The 23,208-nt window shown below is 41.0% G+C and overlaps 1 protein-coding gene across 14 annotated transcripts in view; it reads left to right on the top strand.

Moving 5' to 3' along the window:
- The first annotated feature begins 741 nt into the window (after positions 1-741).
- DLGAP1 (DLG associated protein 1) overlaps positions 742-23,208 on the top strand; it is a 306,524-nt gene continuing 284,057 nt past the window's right edge. For 5 of the 14 annotated variants that reach the window (XM_088019683.1, XM_088019678.1, XM_088019675.1 and 2 more), the window contains exon 1: positions 6,193-6,285. In XM_088019683.1, the coding sequence (XP_087875809.1) occupies positions 6,193-6,285 (93 nt within the window). Of the gene's footprint in view, positions 1,702-6,192; positions 6,286-6,685; positions 6,767-23,208 lie in introns of those variants that run through there. The other 9 variants (XM_088019680.1, XM_088019677.1, XM_088019674.1 and 6 more) reach the window with 3 other exon arrangements.

The raw sequence follows: 23,208 nt of genomic DNA, 5'->3' as shown, positions 1-23,208 counted from the left end.
AAGGGGCCAGTCGCTTCTCTTATTTTTTTCCATCCACATTTATTTTATTTACATTAATGGAGTACTTACTATGTGTTTACCTAACTGGCCTGGGGCTAGGTAGGAGGATAGAAAGGTGACTAAGAAGTAAGGTGGCCTGCAAGAGATGAACTAAACCAGCCCAGGAATGCCTGAGACAAACAATTCCACAGGAGCTGAGAGAGTGTGCAGTAGATGCCATGGAAACACAGAGGGGAACTAATTCTCCCTGCAAGGGGGATCAGCAAAGTCTTCCCAGAGAAACTGAGCCCTAAGGGGGTTGCATGCTTTACGCTTAACAGACAGTTAAGACTAAAACCAGAAAAGCAAGGGAAAGATCCATCCAGTTATTGGAATCCTGGGGGCGGGGGGGGGGGGGTTGCTTTCAAATAATCTTAAAACAATTTAGCATTCCTTTTCCAGGTTTACTAGCTTTCACCCCTCCCATCCCCGGGTATCTGACTGGAGTGGGGTTTCCCACTCTACAGAGGTGATAGAGCTTTTCCAATCACGTATTAAAACGGCTTTCAAGGACCGTGCTGAGTTCTTCTGCCAGAAAGGGAACACAGTAGCAGACACTCAAAAGAGCAACATCTATTTACCCAGAGAAGCGTTAACCATTTTCCTTGTCTTCTTCTTCCTTGCCCCCAGGTCTTTGCAGAAGACGGGTCTGGAACCTAACCACGGGGTGTCCATGACCCCCGAGGTTGCCGCCCATCAGCAATGAAAGGCTTATCAGGCAGCCGCAGCCACCACCACGGCGTCACCTGTGATTCGGCCTGTGACTCGCTGTCGCACCACTCCTCCGACCGCAAGCCCTACCTGCTGAGCCCGGTGGAGCACCACCCCGCGGATCACCCGTACTACACCCAGCGGAACTCCTTCCAGGCCGAGTGCGTGGGCCCCTTCAGCGACCCGCTGGCCAGCAGCACCTTCCCACGCAGGCACTACACGTCGCAGCAGGAGCTGAAGGACGAGTGCGCCCTGGTGCCCCGCACCCTGGCCACCAAGGCCAACCGCATTCCCGCCAACCTCCTGGACCAGTTTGAGAGGCAGCTGCCGCTCAACCGCGATGGCTACCACACGCTGCAGTACAAGCGCACCGCCGTGGAGCACCGCAGCGACAGCCCCGGCCGCATCCGCCACCTGGTCCACTCGGTCCAGAAGCTCTTCACCAAGTCGCACTCCCTGGAGGGGCCGTCCAAGGGGAGCGTGAATGGGGGCAAAGCCAGCCCCGACGAGACGCAGACGGTGCGGTACGGCAAGCGCAGCAAGAGCAAGGAGCGGCGCACAGACCCCAAGGCCCGCCCCAACGCCTCCCCTGGCTGGTGGAGCTCCGATGATAACCTGGACGGCGACATGTGCATCTACCACGCACCATCGGGCGTGATGACCATGGGCAGATGCCCCGACCGCTCGGCCTCGCAGTACTTCATGGAGGCCTACAACACCATCAGCGAGCAGGCGGTCAAGGCCTCCCGGAGTAACAACGACGTCAAGTGCTCCACCTGTGCCAACCTGCCTGTCAACCTGGACGCGCCGCTCCTGAAGAAGAGCGCGTGGTCCTCCACTCTGACAGTCAGCCGTGCCAGGGAGGTTTACCAGAAAGCCTCGGTTAACATGGACCAGGCCATGGTGAAGTCAGAGTCATGTCAACAAGAACGTTCCTGCCAGTACCTTCAGGTACCATTTATGTCAAGTGATGGATGCTTAGAAATTGTACCTGCTAAGTGTGTGGTGTTTTCTCCTGGGCCCTAGTCTTGGTCCTGCTGTGAATTGTCTGCATGAACCTGAGCAAATTATTTAGAGTTTCTCTGGCCAACTGCTCTTATCAGGAAACCGGCTACCCAACTCCATCCAGTTATCTTGAGACACTAGATATAAAAGTGCTTTGAAAAGCACGCCTACATAAAGGCAAGGAGTTATTAACGTTTAGCGTTCCTCTTTCGTCTGAGGGAACATGGGATAGGGAGGTGAGAAAAGGGGAGTCTACACAGAATTTTAAAATAAATCCACCTTTTTTCTTTTTCTTTTTTTTTTTTTTTTTACAAAAGTCAACAATGATCTTTTGAATTTTGGAAGGAGTTTTATTAGATCTATCCAGAGGGTGGGTTTTTTTTCCTTTATTGTAAAATTCTGCCTTAAGCTATTTGTTTGGGAAACTTGATCTATCTCCTCACCATTGTAATTGTTATCACCACCTCCAACACTAACCACACTCCCACCCAAACCCCCACCCCCACCCCCCAGAGCACAGGGCATTGGAACACTGCCCCGGGCCCTGAGGAAGTGGAGGTCAGGCCAGTTTGGGGACCTGACAAGCACGGCTGCCGAGACCCAGCAAAACGGAGAAGAGGAGGAAAAGCAGGGGGAAGCAGCCACGAAATAAAATGCAATTAGTGTCAGTGTGTAAATCCCACACACGTATAGACCCGAGGCAAGCCGCTCCTCCTGTTTCAGTCTCCTCATGTCTTTCGCTAATGCCCTTCCATTCACTGAACCTAGATTCCCCTGGATAAAAACGTCAGGAGCAGTCTTTTTCTTTTCCCCCTCCCCACCCCACCTTACCCCCCTGCCCCGGGGCCAACTCCTCTATCTGGTAATTGTCATTTTTCCCAAGATAATAATCCTCCCTGAAAAAGGACCCTCATATTTTTCCTTTTCACGGTGCCTTTTTTTCTCTTTTCTCTCCTGTACACCCATCTTTAAAAAAAAAAAAGAAAAGTTTGTATTGGACTATAAAGGCATGCCATAATCATTTCTCACTCTCATCCTAAGAAGAAATGCAAGGAAAAAGTCTTCCACTGAGAAATTCTACTTTTTGCTCTCTGAATTGCTCCTGACAAATCTGGCTCCCTTGAGAATGCTTCTGCCAAGCCCCGAGAATATGCCAGGTGGGCAGTCACCGGGCAAGGACATCCCAGTGTTCAGAAGAAGCCACCAACATGCGGATAGTTTTCACAAAGAGCACACAATTCCAGTAGTCAGTTTTTCCCACTCAGAGTGGTATTGACTCATTTACTATAAGGTTGCTAGAGGAGTTAAGCCATCAAGAATTATTAATGGAATTTTAGAGCTAAAGAATACATCTATTCCAACCTCCTCACTTAGTATATAAAAAACTAGCCTCGAAGAAAAGTAAAGGCTTAGTGGGTTATTCTGTTATATTGTTAGTATAGAGGGAGAAGAGAATCCAAGTTCACTTAATTTATAGAAATGACTATAACAAGGGTTACAACTGAAGCTTTAGAAATTCCTTAGGCATATCAATCTTACCCACCACCTAGAATAAAGTACTTTGATTAGAACATCTGTCCTGAAGGAAGGATGGGTAATGAGATAGGAGCCCTAGAACAGGATAGTTTATCTATGAAAGTTCTGTAATGGGTGGGAAAAAAAAAAAACAACAAATTTAAAAAAAACCTAGACTTTAATAAGTAGTGATGAGATTAGATAAGAAATATTAGATTAAGGAAGAAAACTCTACAAGGATCCAGGAACAGCCTTTGTTAGTGACAAAATGCCTTTTATATGCTTGCATGATTGCCTACGTTCTTCTTGCCTCAAATTCCTTTTTCTTTCTTTTTTATGCCTTTTTGCAGTAAAAGGCTCAAGTAGTGGAGAAAAGTGGAAGGATAAGGAAACTGATATTGATTGAAAATCTCCAGTGTATCAGATGCTATAGCAAATGTTTTCACATTGGTTATTCCATTTAATTTTTAAGATAATCCTGAGAGCTTGATATAATAATACTCTGATTTTACAAGAAAGGAAACTGAGATGAGAAATATCAAGTGATTTTAAAGCCACATGGCCAATAAGCTGAAGAACTGAGAATTAGACTTATATCTATTTGATGCAAAATAGCTCTTTCCAGTACATCCCAGCACAGCCCTGGAATCAAGGGCATGAAAATAGTGAACAGGAGGGAAAAAATTTGTAGAGCAAACATATTATTATTAAAAGCTTTTCAGTAAAATGAGAATGAAAGCTTGAAGATTTAAGTATGAGATTTAGTATCGTAGCATTATTAGATCTCATATTCAAAAGATTTGGGAATTCTATTTTCAAGGTATTTACCTTCTTTTAAGCCAGTTTTTTAATGAAATATCTGGGGCTTACAGAGAGGTATAAAGAAAAATAATAATAAAACAAACACCCAGTTATACGTAACCCAGCTGGAGAAATAAAACATTAATTACAATGGATCACTTATATACCTTCCCCAATCCCATTTCCTTCCCTTCGTCCCCAGAGTAACAGCTAATATGACTCACTACCCAAAGGACCTTTGCTTTTAATTCTGAAGTTATTGAAAGATTGAAAGAAATTAATATTTTCTATCATACATTGGGCAATAATTAACACTGGGCCAAGCTAGTTAAACCCTCTAAATATAAACTGAGCTCAAAGGCACACCTTCTTTAATAAATATTGACATTTATTGAGCTCCTATTCTGTGCAAGGCTTTCAGACTGGAAAAAAAAATTTCCGTATTTCAGTGTGAGCAAGTAGTGGGCCTAGCAGACAAACTATATGTACAACAGTGTGTTCTTCCCACCCAGCATGCAGAGTTAGTTAAAGGGCTCCTCGGAAGAAGGGGAAGAAGGAGTTGCACGTTCACAGGGGGAGGGAGGAGAACAGGAAACTCCTGAAACTGGACTTTCTCTCCAGCTCTCTTCTTTCTTTAGAAAAAAGAGGGACTCCACCATCGTACCGAAGCTCCTCTCAGGAAGACAGGTGTAGCCAGCCCCTGCCCGCTCCCATGGAATGATTTCATTTATAAGCTCATTCTTAGAAGCAAATTTGGGGAAATGAAGAAAAAAATATTTTTCAGTTCTATTATCTTAATTACCAACTAATAGTGAAACTGGATTTACAAATGTTTGACTTCAACCTCACAAAGTTTAGTGGATAAAGCACTGAACTTCAAAGGAGAGGGTCTACGTTCTAGTCACTGTTTGCCATTAACGGGTGAGCGGTCACTGATTAACCAGTGATCATCATCTCAGCTCTCTGGGTCTCCTTCCTCTGCTGTAAGATGAGGCATTTGGCCTAGAGGACCTGCGATCTGAGTTCACATTTTTAACCTCCTTAGTTACATATGAGGAGTACTAATTAGAGCAATTTTCAAGAGTTGCAAGGCCTGGAAACTCTCATTTAATACATGTCTACCAAAAGTACATGTTTTTCCAATGTTATCTAATTGGCTCTGTAAAACTCTGTGAAGTATTTTACAGTCGAAGAAACTGAGATTTAGTAAATGAGGTTAAGTAGCTTGCCTAAGGACCCACAGTTCCAATGCGGCAACATGGAGGGTCAGAACAGACTCATCTGCCTTCAAAGCCTGGGGTTTTCTCTCTACCATGACCAACCCCGGCCCCTTCCAAATATAAAACAGAGGGAGGAAGTGGCATGTATCAAATACCTGTTATGTGCCAGAAACCACACAGTATCTCATTTCGTACCTGAAATAACTTTGTGAAGTATTATGTTTACTACAGCTTTGCAGGTAACTAAACTAAGGCACGAACAATGAAATCACTTACCCAAGACGGCATAGATAGTAAGTAAAAGAGCTAAGACTTGCTCCGAGATCCGTCTGAGTCTAAAATGTGCTCCAGGAATGGAAATAAATGCTTTTTACTTTCATTTTATTCCCTGCTTTATTCTGTAGCAAATGTACACGCTCCCTTGACCTCATCTCTGTACGTGCAGTTAGGCACGCAGGTACAGGAAATGTGACCCATCTTAGACAAGCAACCGAAGGACTGATTTGATTCGAGACCGCACAAAGGTTAAATTAATAGTCACCAATAATAGAATCTAAATACGAGTAAAGTTCTGATTCTCTCTTTGGAGAATTACCACTTGGAATTACTTTAACTTCAGCCATTGCCATGGTTATACAGAAAATGAGGAGTCTGTAGGTATTTGGCCTCTGTTTGACATTGATTTAGAAATAAAATACTGTAGCTTGAAATTAAGGCAAGATCCAGTTAATACAGTCAATTGTGATCTGTGCTCACTCACAAGCTGTTTGTAGTTAATAAAAAAAAAAGACTCCCTTTTTTTCCCCCCAATATTGTTATTTTTAAATGTCAAGAATCAGATGTCGGCTGTTTAGAATCTTGTACCCCTGCCAGGGACTGGTACAGGGTTTGGAGCAGGGACATGGATTTGAAGACATTAAAACTGTTTAATTCTCAGTTGAGATGTGGTTGGCTTTTATACATTTGGAATAGAGCATTTATGGCACATCTCCGGGTAAGTGCTAATAGTTAAGTAAATAAAATAGGAATGGGCTGGAAGGAGTAAAAGGAGTTTTTGTTGTTGTTTTGTTTTGCTCTAAATGAGCAGGATTCTTGGTTCTGTATATGCCTCTTTATGTGAACGGTTCTGTGTTGAGTGACTAGCATCTAAAGCCATTCAGAGGAGCAAGATTTTAGATTTCCAACTGTTAACCTGAAAAAAAAAAATCCCTTCAATCATGTATTTTGCATTCATCCAGCACCAGAAACAGGAAAAGGGAAACAAAACCCTCTCTCCGGTAGAAGTAGAGACACACAGGGAGAGAGAGAGAGAGAGAGAGAGAGAGAGAGAGAGAGTGCAAGACAGAGACGGAGAAAGAAAGCCACTCTCAGAGATGAAATTTTAGGAGAGCGAAATGATCGACCTTTTTAAGGCTGAGTGGGTTTCTTCAGTTTGTGTGCAAGTTTCAAGAAATGGAAGGACTGACCAGGTTTGGGTACAACTCTTTTATTACTTTGTATTTGGTGATAGTATGTTGTTGGTTTGAGAGGGGTTTTCTTTTGGGGGAAGGGGATAGTTTTTGTTATTTTATGTCTTCTCTAAATAATAGCTGGTAAGACTGAAAGAGCTAATAAACTAATGTATATACAGATGGTAAGTAAACAGGTTGAGACATTGGATACCTACAAATCGGTGTCTCCAGAGGCTTCATAAAATCTTTCATGGACACATTTGATCTAAGATGCTAGGTGCTATTAGAGGTAATTGTGTGGCTAGTGATTGAAATGTGATCAGTTGTTTTCTATGACAAGGATCCTGAATGCTTCCTGAATGCTTACGATTCCTTTGCAAAATTAAAATTTCCGGAAGGCTGGGTTTCTGGGTTTTTGGGGTTTTTTTTTTTTCCTTTTTCTTCCTTTTCCTTCCTTCCTTCCTGGGGTTTTTTTGTTGGTTTTTTTTTTTTTTTTTTTTGTCTCTTGGTTAAATTAGACTCCACAAAAGATCACTGAAGAATCATTCATAACATGCATGAAGCCAGGATTTTTTTTTCCAGTGGAAGTACAACTATTTTTCAAATTTTGTTCAAGATTATTTCAGTCTTTGCCTAGTGAGAGTTTTTCTTTCCCTGGCTGAGGTTTTCTTTCCTCTTGTTTTAGAACAATTTAAATTATATTAAATCAATTAAAACTATTTATGTGAAATGTGTGACAGTGCTGAGCAATTCTGCTAGTGACTTTGGTTACTTGGTTACTGCGATGCTTGCTTGCTGCCTTTTAAAAAAAAAACCGTCAACCACATTAATTAATAATTTTCTTTATTTTTAATTTAAATTGCTTTAATAATCCATTAAGGAGTGTCAGGATTCTTGAATGTATTTCCTTCTTGGCTTACACAATCTTCTCCCTGTTGTTTCACTGATCTTAGTAAATATATCCTCTTTGTTGATAGAAAAAAAAGGTTACTCCTGCATGATCCTAACTTTGAATGTAGAATCAAATGTGCAGCTAGCAGAATCCTGGTAATTCTCCCTCTGAGTCTAATTATCACTATTGCCCATATCCAAATAATAGGGGAGATGTGGGTGAGACAATTGGCAAAACATTGTCAGAAAGCAGGGGTCCAGAAAGAGTCAGTGGTAGCCAAAGGAAGCTCGAAAAAGAAATAGGGAATCCTTCTTGAAATTTGTTAAAGAAACTTTATGATTCTTGGTCTGCAATTTCATTATTCTAAAGTACTTGGTTAGCCACCATCAAAGGTTCCGTAACACATGTTTTCTGATCAGACAGAGTCCAATCTACTAATGGAAGGTATAGCACAGCACTGGTTAGCATAGAAGAAGAGAAAAAACTAGCCTTGGATCTCTTCATGGCCGGTGGCCTTTATTTCCTCTTTCTCTATCCTCCTTAGAAAACAGGTTGCTTGGTTGCAAATTAAAGGCTAAAGCTCCAGGTAATCCTTCACATTCTCTGGAGAAATATTCATCCATAATCTCTTGTCCACTTGAGATCATAGCTTTGCACAACTTTCCATAAACAGTGATCTGTGAATGGTAGAGCACACTGGTCTTTTGTTTGAGAGTTTATAGGGGCTACTAAAAAATATATGCAGTATTACCAAGTTGGCTTTGATTTGGTGATTAGATTAGGTTTTCATTATTTTGTTTTAGGTTCAAAGGCACCAACCTCTCTTAGTAGGTTATTGTGCTTCCTAGTATGCTGTTGAATCATGGAGAAATTCCATCTTTTTAGGTCTAAACAGTTGAAACTAGAACTTCACATGGTTCAAACCATAATACCCCTTGGTCAGATTTTTTTCTGTCATTTGCCAGCTTAGTAGAGAAAAATTAAAATTGGCCTTTTCAAGTAAAACCAAGTTACTAATGATATCTGCAAAGAGTTATGTGACCTCACTGATTTTCATTACTCATTTGAACTTTGAACCCATAACTTTTCCCATTGGATAAGAATAATATGTGTGTGTAACTTCCCATCCAGGGCTCATTTATCTGATTCTCATGATCATCTTGCTCATCCCCTATCATTAGGTTCTGTCCCTAGTAACTGCCATTTGGAACACCGTTTTGGCACAGGGAAATTTTTTTTTATTTTATTTTTGTAAATGCATATTTAAATGTTTTTATAAATTCTTAGACTGAAACCACAGTGGGGGTAGGGGGTATGCTTTAATTTTTTTTAATGAATGATTTATTCTCCTTCAACCCAGTCCTCTCTCTAGCTAAAAGATAGATATAAAGAATGAATTAATTGCTGTTATACAATTTAAAAAGGTAAAGGAGGGAATATAGTGTAAAGAGAAGCATGTCATCTTGCTCCTTGTGTTGCTTTTGACCAGTTTTTTATTTCTGGTATTTTTTAACTCTTTTCCTTCTTCGAGAACATTTGTATGACCAAGGAAATTCTGATTCTTTGGTCTTTTAAGTATAAGAATATATAAAACTATCTTTAAAAAGCAGTTGTTTTTTTATTTGCTCAAGTTAAGCAGTATACCCTACTTTGTTTCCATTTCTAAGATAAACTCCTAATTACATTTGCAAAATAAGATGTCTAGACAAGTAGATTTTTTCTTTCATGCACTTGAAGTCACTATCCTCTATCAGTTGAAGTTTCTACTCACTGTTCTCACAGAATTAGGAAATTTCCTACAAATTCAGTCTTGTGACATCACAGAACTGTCTGGGAAGCAGAATTACGTGGAGTCCATAGTTACCATATGTAGTATGCATGTGTACAGGACTATCTATACACGTTATACCTGCATAGACATCCCTGCACCCATACTTCAAAATTTGCATTTATATGTATGCTTTCTTTGATCTCTGATTCATGACATAGGATCCATTTTAAACACACAATTTCACAATGTCCATGGAAGAAGAATGACTATAAAGTGGGGAATCACATTTTTCAAAGATCTCACTAGAAAACTCATTACTTTGCCTTTACACTGATTTTATTGAATTTCATCTCAGACCATTAGTATAAACCAGTTAGGGGTGTCGTACTTCCCTGGTGTGAGGAGAAATCCCTTTCATACAAAGAGACATCCAACAACAATGAAAGGAAATGACTTCTGCTCCGCTTGCCTTTTTTTTTTTTTTTTCTCCCACTGTTTAATATTGGCTTGCAAAATTGTCTAACTCCTCCCTGATTTTACTCTCCTGGTGCCTAAAATCTGTGTAAAGAATCAAGCAGGTTTTGTTTTTTTGTTTTTAGAAAAATGATAGTGTTAGCATTTTAGAACCTCCTCATTGGAAGACCATCTGGTATACCTTCTCATCTACAAATTTCTCCTTGCAAGGTGGATATAGCAATTTCCTGCCTACCTATTTCTCATCTAATAATCACCTTATGGAAGAATTCTTTGAGATTATTTAGTCCAACACGCTCTTTCTAAAAATGACAAAAATAAACCCTAGGGAGACACCTTGGCTGATAACAAGATCAGTCATCTTTCGGTAGCAGGCTGAAACCAGCATACTCACTGTCCAGCTACAGCCCTGTTCTTTTTCCCATTATGTCTCACACATCTGTGCAAACCTTTAAGGCTCTTTTCAAAGACTAGTTTACCCATCCTTACCACATCTTTTTAGGGCAGCGGGGTCAAGGCACAAGGAGACAAAGGGAGGAAAGAACTGATCTCAAATTTAGATTTGAAGCATGTTTGTGGCTTAAAAGATTCACAAGAGATGAAAACAGTTGTTAACTAAATGATTACCTGCAATTTATAATTCCGTGGTTACTAATGGGGCAGGGTAGTAAATTTTTAACTTCTGAAAAATAGAAATAGGTGTATTTCTCCTGTTATCCCTGTCAGTCCTTCCTGCATCTCAGTGGTCTCATTATGAATAAACCATGTACCAAAGGAGGACAAATGGAGCAGAAATGCCCCATGTTTGGATATGTCATCTTTAAGCACTATACTCGGAGCTCTGGGACTAGTCTCTGAAGACCATGTACTTTCTCTGGGTCTTACGCTATCTTGGTAGCCAGCTCCCCACACCTCTCACCTTACTTTTCTGGGATAAAAATTGTTAACATAGCTGGGACCATAAATATAAAATGCTTATGGTCATATATATGCATAGCCACTTGCTCTTTCCTGGAATATTTAGGACAATGATTCCTTAACTTTATGTGCACAAGAATCACCTTGAAAGTGGCTAAAAAATGAGGATTTCTGACATCAACCTAAAAGATTCTGAATCTGTCGTTCTGGGGTGATTCCAACACAGAGATCAATCTAAGAGCCACACTGTAACCCCAGTCTAGGGAACTATCAGATTACATTTATCATTGTATTTACTGAAGGGGGCAGTAGAGTCTAACAGATGAAAACGAGGGCTTCAGGTACCCCATTAGCTTTACTATCGCTGCTGACTTCCAACATGATTTTGGCCTCCCTTCACTTAGTACTTCCATTTACGTACCTGTAAAATGGGCATGATGAGATGACTCTTTTGTTTGCTCGTGTCCTAGAAAAAAATTCATTTCTGATTTGGGTAATAAACAAAAAACAGTGTGAAATGTTTTGGGTTTACAAATCTTCAGACATCAAAATGCTTCACCGCTTCTTCCTTTGTTTCCTGTGCCATAACACTTTTTATATTTTGCTTGATGCAACTTTCATTAAACCAGGATTATGTTGAGCACATCTGATTCCCTGGTAAAGGAAAGCTCTCTCCCAGCATCGGATGCCTGTCAGTCTTCATCCCCATATGGGTTCAAGGCTCCTTTGCCCGTGTTCCAACTGAACACACGATGCTTTTGTCCACAGAAGAAAAGATCACAAAGGGTAGATCTTTTGCCAGCTCAGCATCAATGGGTCAGGTTTTCCCCATGGCTTATATTTGCCCACAGAACACCAATCCTTCTGGCTTCCTGAAGCTTTCATTTGTTCACGGAAGACCTGCTTTTGCTTTCATACCTTGAGTCTGCCAAGACTGCCTTATTCCAAGCAGCTTTGGTAAGTCAACAGGACAAGTGTAATCAACAGCTATGGAACTTGTCTACAAGGGGACTCTATCCATTTGCCTCCCTTAATGACTCATCCAGGTGTTCTGAGGAGTATTTCCAGCACACGACTTTGATGGGTGGGCGTTCTTCCGCCACTGCTAGCAGATGACCACAGGCCCTTGTCCACCTCTCTTTTTTGCTCAGGCCCAAAGTCCCAGATGAATCGCCTCCATTCCCAAGCCAGCACTGGTCTGACTGGGGGCCCCTCCAGCAATAAATAGGTACAGAGAGAGGTGCGCCTTTCAAGTCCCTTTACAAATCCCAACTACTTTTAATCTTTGGAGAATTCATGTCTTTTTTTTTCTTTTCTCCGTAACTAGTACAAGTTTAGCTGGCTTTTCGGTAACTCAGGGGGTGTCAGTGAAAGTAACTGTCATTTGTTTGCAAATGTAACCTGAGCTTTCTGAAAATGATTCCCATGTAAAATGTTTCCCCCGTAACACTCCTCCAGCCTTCCAGTTGATTTTAGATAGTTTCCTGTTCTCCCACCTCTTGGAAGTATTCCATGGCACGCTGAGCAGACACTTTTCGTCAAAAAAAACCTATAAATAGCTGATTTTTCCTGCGTGCTGCCTTCTCTCTAAGGCTTTCACAAAGGAGGTGAAACAAATCCACCAAAAACAAGAACCCTCTGCAAGGGGTGTGTGGTGAGGCTTATAAAAATTCAGATCCATAGGCCGAAAATTGTCGTGTAGGTCGCTTTGCCATATTTGGCTTATGCAATTGCTGCACAGAAAAGGAAACATTTTATTTCATGCCAGATGATCTCATGAACTGAATAATCAATCAAAAATGTCTCCTATGAGCTTTCATGCTTCTTTAAAAATACATATTTTGACTTTTCATGCTGCTTTTAAAAAAAAATCCCAAAGCCAACTGTTATTAGATTCCATTGGTAAATCTAGATAACCTGTGGCCATTCCATGACAGGAAATTGGAAACTCCATCCTTGTTTCTCCTCCAAACTGACCTTGCTTGCCTTCTCTTTGTCCTCTATGCCCCACCCATCAGGAATATCACCCCATCTCGCAGAGTGGTGTTATGGAACTCCCTGGAAGACTGTGTGCATGCTGGGCAAGACCTTAATAATGCCCTTCACTGATCTTACTGCAGAGACCCTCAGAAATCAGTTATGTGAGGTTAATTATACTGCTTCCTACTTCTACCTCCCCATCCCCTGAACCCTACTGAGCACAAGAGAATTGGGCTTAGCTGTGCTTTCTCTTGTTCCTGTCTTCCTCGTCTCTCTTCTTCCCTGATTTTTTAGGTAACTATTTTATTATATAATTGGGAATGAAAGACTACCCCAAAACCATACTTACAAGGAGGAAACTGAGGCCTGGAGAAATTAACTGGCTCGCCCAGGACTCCTCAGGTGTAGAGAGCAGTGCAGAAGCAGGGCCAGCAGATTTTTCCCAGTTCCTCTTACCTCAGGTTAGTGCTCCGCAATCATGTAGCACCAGGTGTTCATTTATCGTGGTATTCTGTGTGTTCAAGAAATTCTGCCGCCTGCCCCACCCCTGCTTTTCCCACTCCAGGCACTGACTAGGTCTAATTTTGTTGTGGTTTATTCTGTGGCTAGAGTTTCTGGAGAGTGCATCTCTTCTTTATGAATTCCCAGCAAGCGTGCACAGTCAGTAGAAGCAGGTGTCAGAAAGAACTTCAATGGCCAGTTAGCCCAGTGCTTTTTGCACTTCTGAAACACGGAATTCCTTGTTCAGATGCAGCCAACTTTAAGAAACAATTTAAAATAGAAGCAAGAGTAGGAGGATTCAAATCCAAATCCCTTCCGCCCTCAATCCACTGCCCTGCTAAAACCCTGATCAAAGTCCAAAACATGTTAGGTAGCTATCCCAAGGTTGGTAAGTTTAATTAGCAGCAACGGCTCTCCCCGGCTGCAGTCCTGGTGCCCCATCCATGAAAACAGCCGATCATGGGGCACCCAGAGTTCCATATTGAGTCACGCTATAAAATCACTTCTTGGCTTTGACAGGCAAATTCTTGTATCACCTCATACCTTCTTCCTTGCCTGTGACCCAGAGAGAGGAACTGACATTTTGGAGAACACACAGGGCCCTTGATTCCTTTCCATAGCACCATACTGAGCATCTTCTCATCTCCATTACATGCCAGATGCTCTTGCATGTGATAACGAATGATGGCAATGAGAAAAAGAAGGCAGAGAAAAGGCGATTGAAAAAGTTCTACGGGCCTATGCTTAATATATATTGTCCTTATTTCTGAAAGTTACTGGGGTGGCCCTTCATACCCTCATTATACACAAAATGGGGTAACTAATTTGCTTGAGATTATACTACTCGTATCTGACATAATGGAGATTTAAACCCTGCTCTGATTCCAAAATCTGTTCACTTTCCAGCATATCATGCTGCCTCTACTTTGGAAATATTCCATTTGTTCTTTTCCTGAAGGATTGTTTCTTGATGAGAATCTATTTTAATAACAATTTTAAAAATGATCAGCTATGGTGAGGGGCACCTGGGTGGCTCAATTAAGTGTCTGCCTTTTCTCTGTCTCCCACTCCCCCTGCTTGTGTTCCCTCTCTCACTGTGTCTCTGTCAAATAAATAAATAAAATCTTAAAAAAAAAAAAAAGAAGTGTCTGCCTTGGGGTCAGGTCATGAACCCCGGGTCCTGGGATTGAGCCCTATGTCAGGCTCCCTGCTCAGCGGGGAGCCTGCTTCTCCTTCTGCCACTCTCTCACCCTCTCAAATAAATAAATAAAATCATTTTTTAAAAAAGGATCAACTATGGTGAAAAAAGAGAACCTGCCTCTAGGATTGGCTATAAAGTTAAGTCTAGTTTGGAAAGTGGCCATGTTAGAAAGCAAGGAACATGTGAGATTTGTCTACAAAGTCAGATAGACAAATTGTTAAATTGTAGTAGAACAATATTACTTCATGTAACTGGAAAATTATACCTCAATCTATGAAACAACCATCTCTCAAGGTTGTTTTGATTGTTATATGTTTCAATGGCAAACAACATTATTGACCCCTGGAGACTGCCAACCTGATTGTAGTTATGATGTTGTTGATAACACTGTAAAGTTATGTCCAAATAAATGCAGTATTAAATGCCCATTTAATATCCTTTGCTTGGTTTAATGTAGGGATGTTTGCGCCCATGAGAAGTGATTTCACTGAAATGATGAGGAAATGAACTAGGAATCCCCAAACCCAATTCCTCTGTAAGTCACTGTGACTTTATATTTTGTCCTTTTGGGAGACCAGAGTGTTATTTCTCAGGCATATTGTGAGTCAGAATTCTGCTTTGGTGCATGAGCTCCATATATCCCAGGTTGTTAACTAAATATTTAAGAAGTTCACCAATTTTACTCTTTGTTAAATTATTACTCTAGATCTTTAGGAAAAGATAAGTTCCCCTGTAGGTCTACCTTTAGAATGCTTCTTAATTCCCTATAAATGTATACTTAATTGAGTCGTATGATATACAGTGCTGAGCACTCATGTATGTCACCCTAGAGGTGGCTGCATATATCCAATAAATATATGCTGTTCGAGGATGTTAGTAGAGTTTAAACTAAATTCTTATAATAGGTAACAATATGGAATGGTCAGACTTCAGAAATGCATCAGTATAAAAGAACTGATAAAATGCAGTTAAGTCATGAACTTGGAAGTCAATGTAGTCTGTATTATCCCACTTCTCAACTCATTTGGGATTTTTCCTCATGTACATATATCTCACTGCAGGTAATTCAGTGTTCTAGGAAGCCCTTACTTAATGCACTCCCGTCTTTGTTTAAACCCAGATGAAATTCATTTGAAGGAATTGATATAGTCTTAATATGTCCCATAGCCTCCACCTTCTCTTGGTTCAATATTTTATAAAATACCCCCATGCATAGGAATGAAATGTTAAGAATTCACTAAATTAAACCACACCAATTTGATTGCATTTAATTAGATTAATGGATGAATAGAATGTAGCATTGTATTTTTTAGCTTCAACCAGGGATGAATCCACCCAACTATCAAAATATGTAGTCCCTTTGCATTATCTAGATCATAAGCGTATAATAAAAATTTTTGTTAAGTGGTTTAATAGAATTGCCATTCTCAACAGCCTTTCATTCAACCAAGATTTATTTAGCGACTGTGTGACCCAGACTGAAATCTGGGAGAGGTGCCTAGATCAACGTGGGAAAGGAAAGACCAGTTTGGGGAAAGGGACACAACAGATAAGGTAGCCGCCCACCCAGCTTGTGAAAATAAGTAAATGCAGGACAGGATTTGGCTTGTAGTTGACAAAATGATATAGAATATTTTTTTCTAAAATACTCAAATTTCCCAAAGATGAAGGATACATTTAGCCTGGAGGCCAAACTCAAACAATTTAACTCTCTGAGCAGTATTTCTAAGGATGAGCAATGGTACGAGGGAAGAAAGAACAGGGAAAGACTCCCCAGAGAGGCCTAGGAGGCATCAGATATCAACCAGGCTGAGCCCAACTACCAGGCTTCTGGCCCCGGAGGCAGTGGGGCTGCCCAGGCCCTCGAGAAGAAATCTGGGCAGAGAGCAGAGCACTGGTGGTAAGGGGAGGCATCCTCCCATTCATTCCGCATCTGGTGCTCAGCTCAGCCACAGGCCAGCAAGACGGGATGGTGGGATTCTGTAGATGGCCATGCAACACCGTGCACCCAGAGAACAGAGATGCAGCTGGGACTGCCCTTGGAGACCTAAAAATTCACAGGCACAAGAGGAGTTCTGAGAGAGCATATGAAGAGATAGCCCCAGGGAATAATGAATGGGTTTATCATGCCAAAACTGAACTGTATCCCCAGATCATATATCTGAAGGTGCTACTGTTAGATTAGGAAGATTTCTTCCTAACAAAGGCATCAGATCCCAAATTAGGGGGAGAGCTTCTTAAAAAATGTGTAATGGGAGGCTAGATTAACATGTCAGGGATAGAGCAAAGGAAATTTGGGCAGATGGTCCTTTTAAAGCACATAGTCTAGTTCTATACTGTCCAATATGGCAGCCGCTAGCGACAAGTAGCTACTGAAATTCACATTAATTTAAGTTAAATAAGAACACAAACTTCAGTACCTCCGTCACAAGAGGCCACATTGCTAGTGCTCAGCAGTCAGGGGTGGCTGGTGTTTACCCTATGGGACAAACAGATATAAAATATTCCCATTGTCACAGAAAATTCTATTGGACAGCCTTGTTCTAGTTGTTTTTAATATAATGACTTCTAGTAGTTGTTTTTAATATAATGACTACTACTAGATTTGGGCTTTGCCAAGAGAAGGTAACATCCTGTTGGGATAGCTCATGCTTAGAGGTGTCAGAACCAGCCAGTCCTTTTCCACTCACACACATGGGCCTGGGGAGGCCCAGGGAATGAGGGCTGTCCTGCGTGAACGCTGTCCTCCACTCACTCACTATGTGGCATTAAGTAAGCCAGTTCCACACATCCTCCAGCCCCTCTTGCAAAATACTTACCTCAGGAGTTATTTTGAGGAGTAAATTCTATAAAGGAGCTAGTTTTCAGTAAGTAAAAGCAACTTTCCACTAGAAACATGACGACAAGCTTGGGATTTGCCCAGATTTCAGCTACCATGTATCCATCAGTCATTGTGCACAGGACATTGTGCTGGGCACCTCACGCAGTTTCCCTTGCTCTTCCCCTCTGCCCTGGCGCTGTCCCACCTGGGAGCCCTACTCTGCTCCTACTCTGCATTGTGTACCTGGCTCGCCATTAGCCCACCAGGTAGTACCTAGAATATTTCCACTCATGCTTTTGGAGCTTTGGGCTGAAGCTTTCCCCTGGGCAATGCAAAATTGTTTTCCCATTCACATTTATTTGTAAATTATGATTGTTGGCACCTCTAGGAGCTGCATCTGGGTGCAAATAGATCCAGAAGTTGGCAATGCATAGTAGTATGTGCATGACCATTCACACAGCAGGCGCCAATCAGCCTCCCCTCCCCACCAACAGGTATGGTTGGCATCATAGTTGCACCTGAGCCACTCCTGACCAACTCAGATTCTTCTGCCTTTGATCAAAGGGCAAGAGCTTTCTAGAGAGGCCCTTAGAGTATTCATTATGGGTTATCAGGGCAGTGTTTAATTTAACCCTATTCACTGAGATGAGCGAATCTCACACCTTCCCACTGCACACTAAAAAATTAATGTACTGATCTATGGGTGTCAGTGTGAGACTTATGCACACCATTCTGATTTATAAATAATAATTACCTACTTGGATAATAGGCAGTAGTCTCATGGAATGATAACCACGATGTACTTTCTAAAGTAGGCTTCTGTTTTCAGGGAACTGGTATTACCAAAAACATGCTGTCTGGCCTCATTTGTTTATTTACCTAACTTGAAAAGCCCTATTTCCTCATACTACTCTCTGAAAACAAGTGTTCTTTGGCCATCTTTGAGGCCTGGAAAGAAAGAGATTGCTTCAGCCCAGCAGGCCAGAAAAATGCCATTGGTGGCAGGCCAGTTGGAAAGCTCACTTTCTGGAAAAGGCCATTCTAGAAGAGCTTCCTAAGGCAGAACTCCTTGATTCAGACCCTCAGAGGAAGAGGGGTCCCAGGCATGGAGCATCTGCAGGGAGGTCATTCATGGGACTGAGGTAGCCCAGAAGCAGAACTGAGGAATAGCTTGACTGATGACTGAATTAATCCTACCTTGAGAAGACCCGTTAGTGGGCAGGGTGGGGGGTTTAAGGAGAACTCGGATGAAGAAAGGCAGGGCATACCTATCCCCCTTCTTCAAGGGTTCTTAGCCTGGGGCTATGGACATTTAGACCATGCAAGAGTGCACTCTATGGGGTCAGTGAACTCTAGGACTTAAAAAGCCAGGGAGGAAAGGTATTTGTGTTCATTCTGCTGGGGAGAAAAGTCCACAGCTTTTATAATGTCCCCCAAAGAGATAAAGATAAAAAGCCACTAACAGGGGCATCTAGGTGGCTCAGTCAGTTAAACATCTGCCTTTGGCTCAGGTCATGATCCTAAGGTCCTGGGATGGAGTCCCGCATTGGGTTCCCTGCTTCGCCGGGAGTCTGCTTCTCCCTCTGCCTGCCACTTCCCCTGCTTGCGCTCTCTCTCTCTGTCTCTCTCAAATAAATAAATAAAATCTTAAAAAAAAAAAAAGCCACTAACAAGTTTAAGTTATGGTATCATTAAAATTAGGTCATTTTCCCTTAAAAACTTAAAATGGATGACTTCCTTTTTTCCTTGTAATAGTTCATTAGAAAAACCTTTTGGGTTATAATCTTAGACTAATTTGAGGAATGTGCAGTTTTTAAAGAGTTGTTATTGTGGGTGCATATTACCTGAAATAAGTAATTCCTCTGTTGGAACTTGGAGATCCTATTACAAAGTCAAGTTTGTAATACGATTTATTTGTAAAGGAGCTTTTCCTGAGTGATTGAATGACAAAAAAAAATGAGGATTTCCCTTCTATAAGGGTTGAGGCTGAGAGGAGAGGGAAATTCAAAATTTTGTGAAAGCAGTTCCTACTCTCATAGCCCAGTGGAACTAGATCCTTAGATAAATATAAAACAAAACAGGGATGCCTGGGTGGCTCAGTCAGTTAAGCATCTGCCTTTGGCTCAGGTCACGATCTCAGGGTCCTCGGATCGAGCCCCGCATCAGGCTCCCGGCTCAGCGGAGAGCCTGCTTCTCCCTCTCCCACTCCCCCGGCTTGTGTTCCTTCTCTCACTGTGTCTTTCTCTGTCAAATAAATAAAATAAAATCCTTAATAAAAAAAAAGTAAGAAGAAGCATAGACACTTGAACTTCAACTTGAACACAGAATATGGGGGCTTAATAGGAAGAAGGATTTCAAGCTGTGGTTTAGAAAGAAAGGATAGAAAAGAAAGGTTTCCCCATTTGAAATGCTCTCTCTCTGAAGCTCTGGAGCCAGACAGCTGTGCTCAAACCCTGTGTTTACTGATCATGCAACTTTGAGTGAGTTACTTAACCTCTCCTGTCCTCTGGAATATGAAGATAATACCTATCACATAGGGGGTTTGAAGGGATTAAATGAGTTAATGTAGTGTAAAAGGTGTGGAACAACGCTTGGAAAGGGTTATTATGTAATGCCTCAATAAATGCTATGATTTGTATTAAGCCTAAAAACATGGTTTGAAACGAGAGACCAGATTTAAAGGCACCGAGGAAATCTTACCACTAGAGATCACAATGATATTTAGTCAGGCTTTTGATGAAATCCTAAGTGTCCGTGTTAGTTTCTTATTGCTGCTTTAACACGTTACTGCCAACCTAGTGGCTTAAAAAGACACACACGTATTACCTCATAGTACTGGAGATCAGAAGTCTGAGATGGATCTCACTGAGCCAAGGTCAGATCAGCAGGGTTGTGCTCCTTCTGGAGGTTCTAGGGGACAATCCATTTGCTTGCTTTTTCCAGCTTCCAGGGGCCTTGCCCATATCCCTTTACTCCCGCTAGTTCTTCGATCGTCAAAGCCAGCAAAGCCTCACTCTTCTGTGTGTCTGTGCTCAGGGCTCCTTCTCTGATTCTCCTTGCTTCCCTCTTTCCTTTACAAAGACCCTTGTAATGACTTTGGGACCACCCAGATAACCAAGGATAATCTCTCCATCTCGAGATCATTACCTTAATCACATCTGCAAAGTGCCTTGTGCCGTGGAAGGTCATGTCTTCACAAGTGCCATGGATTAAGACGTGAGCATCTTCGGGGAGCCCCTATTCTGCCCGCCACACAATCTACCACCTAATACATGATATACTTCTTAAGCCTAACCATTTTGTAAACTTTGTGTGAAAAGTACATGAAAGCATCCATCCAGGGAATATCAGCTAAATGAGACCACTGTATATATGCAGTACTCCCTGAAGACTTCTTTTATGTGGACATGGAATTTTCAATTTTTGTATCTGTTAGATTCTTTAAACTCTTAGACTATTTAGACTATAAAATGATTAAGTTAGTCTATTTTAAACTAAACTATTTTTAACTGTTGGGTCTAGCTTCCCTTTTGCCTATGAATTCCATATTTGCTGTTTCCTTTTCATTTAAAATGTTTATTAGTCACTTTATAGTAAAACACCAATTCTTTATATACTTGAAATCTCCTTCCAATATCTATAAATGTAAACAAGTACATTTTACACATTTGCAATCAACGTGCTATACATATTTTTGCCTTTTGTGGTACGTAATACAATTTTTAATTCAAACCCTTGTGAGCACTAACTATAATTTCAGCACTCTGTGAAGGACTAGGAATACAAAGTTGAAAAGACATGACTCCTGTCCTCAAGGAGCTCTTACTATAGTGGAAGGGGGAGGGGTACTGATGATAAGAATTTTTAAAAAGGAGAAAACATTTTTAAAATATATAGAATTACCTAGACTTGGACACTGAACGACTGAGGTGTCAGGAAAGAAAGAGTAATGATGATCCGTCTATGGTTTGAAAAACTGGGGGCATGTCAACATGTCCAATTGAGAGAGATAATATGGGAGGAAAAATAGGATGCGGAAGATGATTTAGTTCTAGACATTTTGAATCTGATGTGCCTTTAGAATATCCAGTTGAAGATGTCCCATAGGCAAGCATTCGTTCATTCAAATACAACTTGGAAGGTTCTTGCAATAATCCAGACAAGAGATGACTGTGATTCAGACTAGGGGAGAAGCAATAAAGATGGAGGGAATTCAAGATGATCTCTCTACCTGACCTTAAAGGTGTCAGATTGGTCAAAAATCCTCAGATGAGGAAGATAGAGTGGAGGCAGCTGAACATATGATTCTGGAGTTCAGGATGATGTCAGGACTGGAGAAAGGTTTAACGGGGTTATCATGTGGCAGGTAGAGCCAAGTTTGAGAGTGAATGAGATCACACTGGGGCATGTGTAAGTTAGAAGATGAGGCAATACAGGCCAGTTTCCCGGGCTACACAGATGTTAACGCACAGACCGGAAGCAAAGAGACGCAATAATAAAGAGCCGGGCGCCTGGGTGGCTCAGCCGGTTGGGCATCTGCCTTCGGCTCAGGTCATGATCCTGGAGTCCCGGGATCGAGTCCCACATCAGGCTCCCTGATTGGCGCAGAGTCTTCTCTCTCTGCCCTTCACCCTGCTTGTGCTCTCTCTCTCAAATAAATAAAATCTTAAAAATAAAATAATAAAGAGCCAGAAAGATAGAAAGGAAATCAAAACAGCATGGAAGTAAAGGGAGAAGAAGATTTCAAGAAAGGGAAAGTTCAACAAGGTCAACTACCAAAGAGTGGTCAAGTTGGACAAGGAATAAAAAGTCTATAAAGGAATCTGGCAATTAGGAAGTAACTACTGGATGTGCCAGTAGTTTTCCTAAAGTGTTAGCGTAAAAATCGTTTTGTATTCATCTGTATGCATACATGTGCTTATCATTTTAACAAGTGCTTATTTATTTTAATGTCTATCATTTTAAAGAAAATATGCGTAGCTATTGAAGTATGCTAATACACCATGATCAGAATACTCATTTCTCAATTATTTAATATTCGAATTTTTTTAAATTTTTCACCATTATGAATAATGCCATAAAAATCTTTTTCAATAAAATGTAGAAACTTTTTTCCTGGTTAGTATTTCCAAATGTTATGCACCATTCTTCAATTCAAGAAAAAAAGTACAAGTAAATCTTCGTATCTCAAAATAATTTAAATATTCTAATTTGGAATAATTATTCTGCAGAGATTTTTTTCGCTCTGTCATTTTCAGATGGAGATAATCACAAATGTCTGGACTATTGTCAAACTTCAAGTGCACACTTCTAGAACAAGCATCTCCGTAGCAACTACATGCTGAAACCCTCTCGATGTAGCAGTGTAACATAATAATCTGTACATGAATCCATTTTCTTTCTCTACGTTACAAACAGTTTAACACCCATTTGTAATAGGTTTCTTCACTTTCAAATGACTAATTTCCCACCTATTAGCTATTTTTGTTGACCTCACTTTACTAGAGATCCTCAATCTGAGTTTTATTTTAGCAATCACAATTCTCTCATCTAATTAACAAAAAAATTGGGCCATTGCCTCAGTGGCCTGCATTCAACCTTATTTTGACTGGCAATTTTCTAATAATATCTCACTGTCCTTCCCACCCCCATCTTTAGAATAGTAGTTTCTGTTTCATGGAGTTCATCCTCTCCCCCATTCTCTTTTGCCCCATTCTATTTCTCTCTCTCTCTCTCTTTGCCTTTCCTCTTTTTTATCTAGTAACCTGTCCAAATCTTTTACTGTTACAAATAACTCAAGAAGTATCAAATTATTCAGTAGAAATTCCTAGAATTAGATTAGCCCGGCCAATGGGTGTGCAAAATGTGAAGGATTTTTGCACATATTACCCGTTGACCTCTAGAAAGA

Source organism: Eumetopias jubatus, unplaced genomic scaffold (assembly GCF_037043125.1).
Source record: "Eumetopias jubatus isolate StellerSeaLion01/CBP00866 unplaced genomic scaffold, mEumJub1_p1.0 scaffold_16, whole genome shotgun sequence".
NCBI lineage: Eukaryota > Metazoa > Chordata > Mammalia > Carnivora > Otariidae > Eumetopias > Eumetopias jubatus.
The sequence above is the reverse complement of the archived record's forward strand: the minus strand, read 5'-3'. Positions and strand labels throughout refer to the sequence as shown.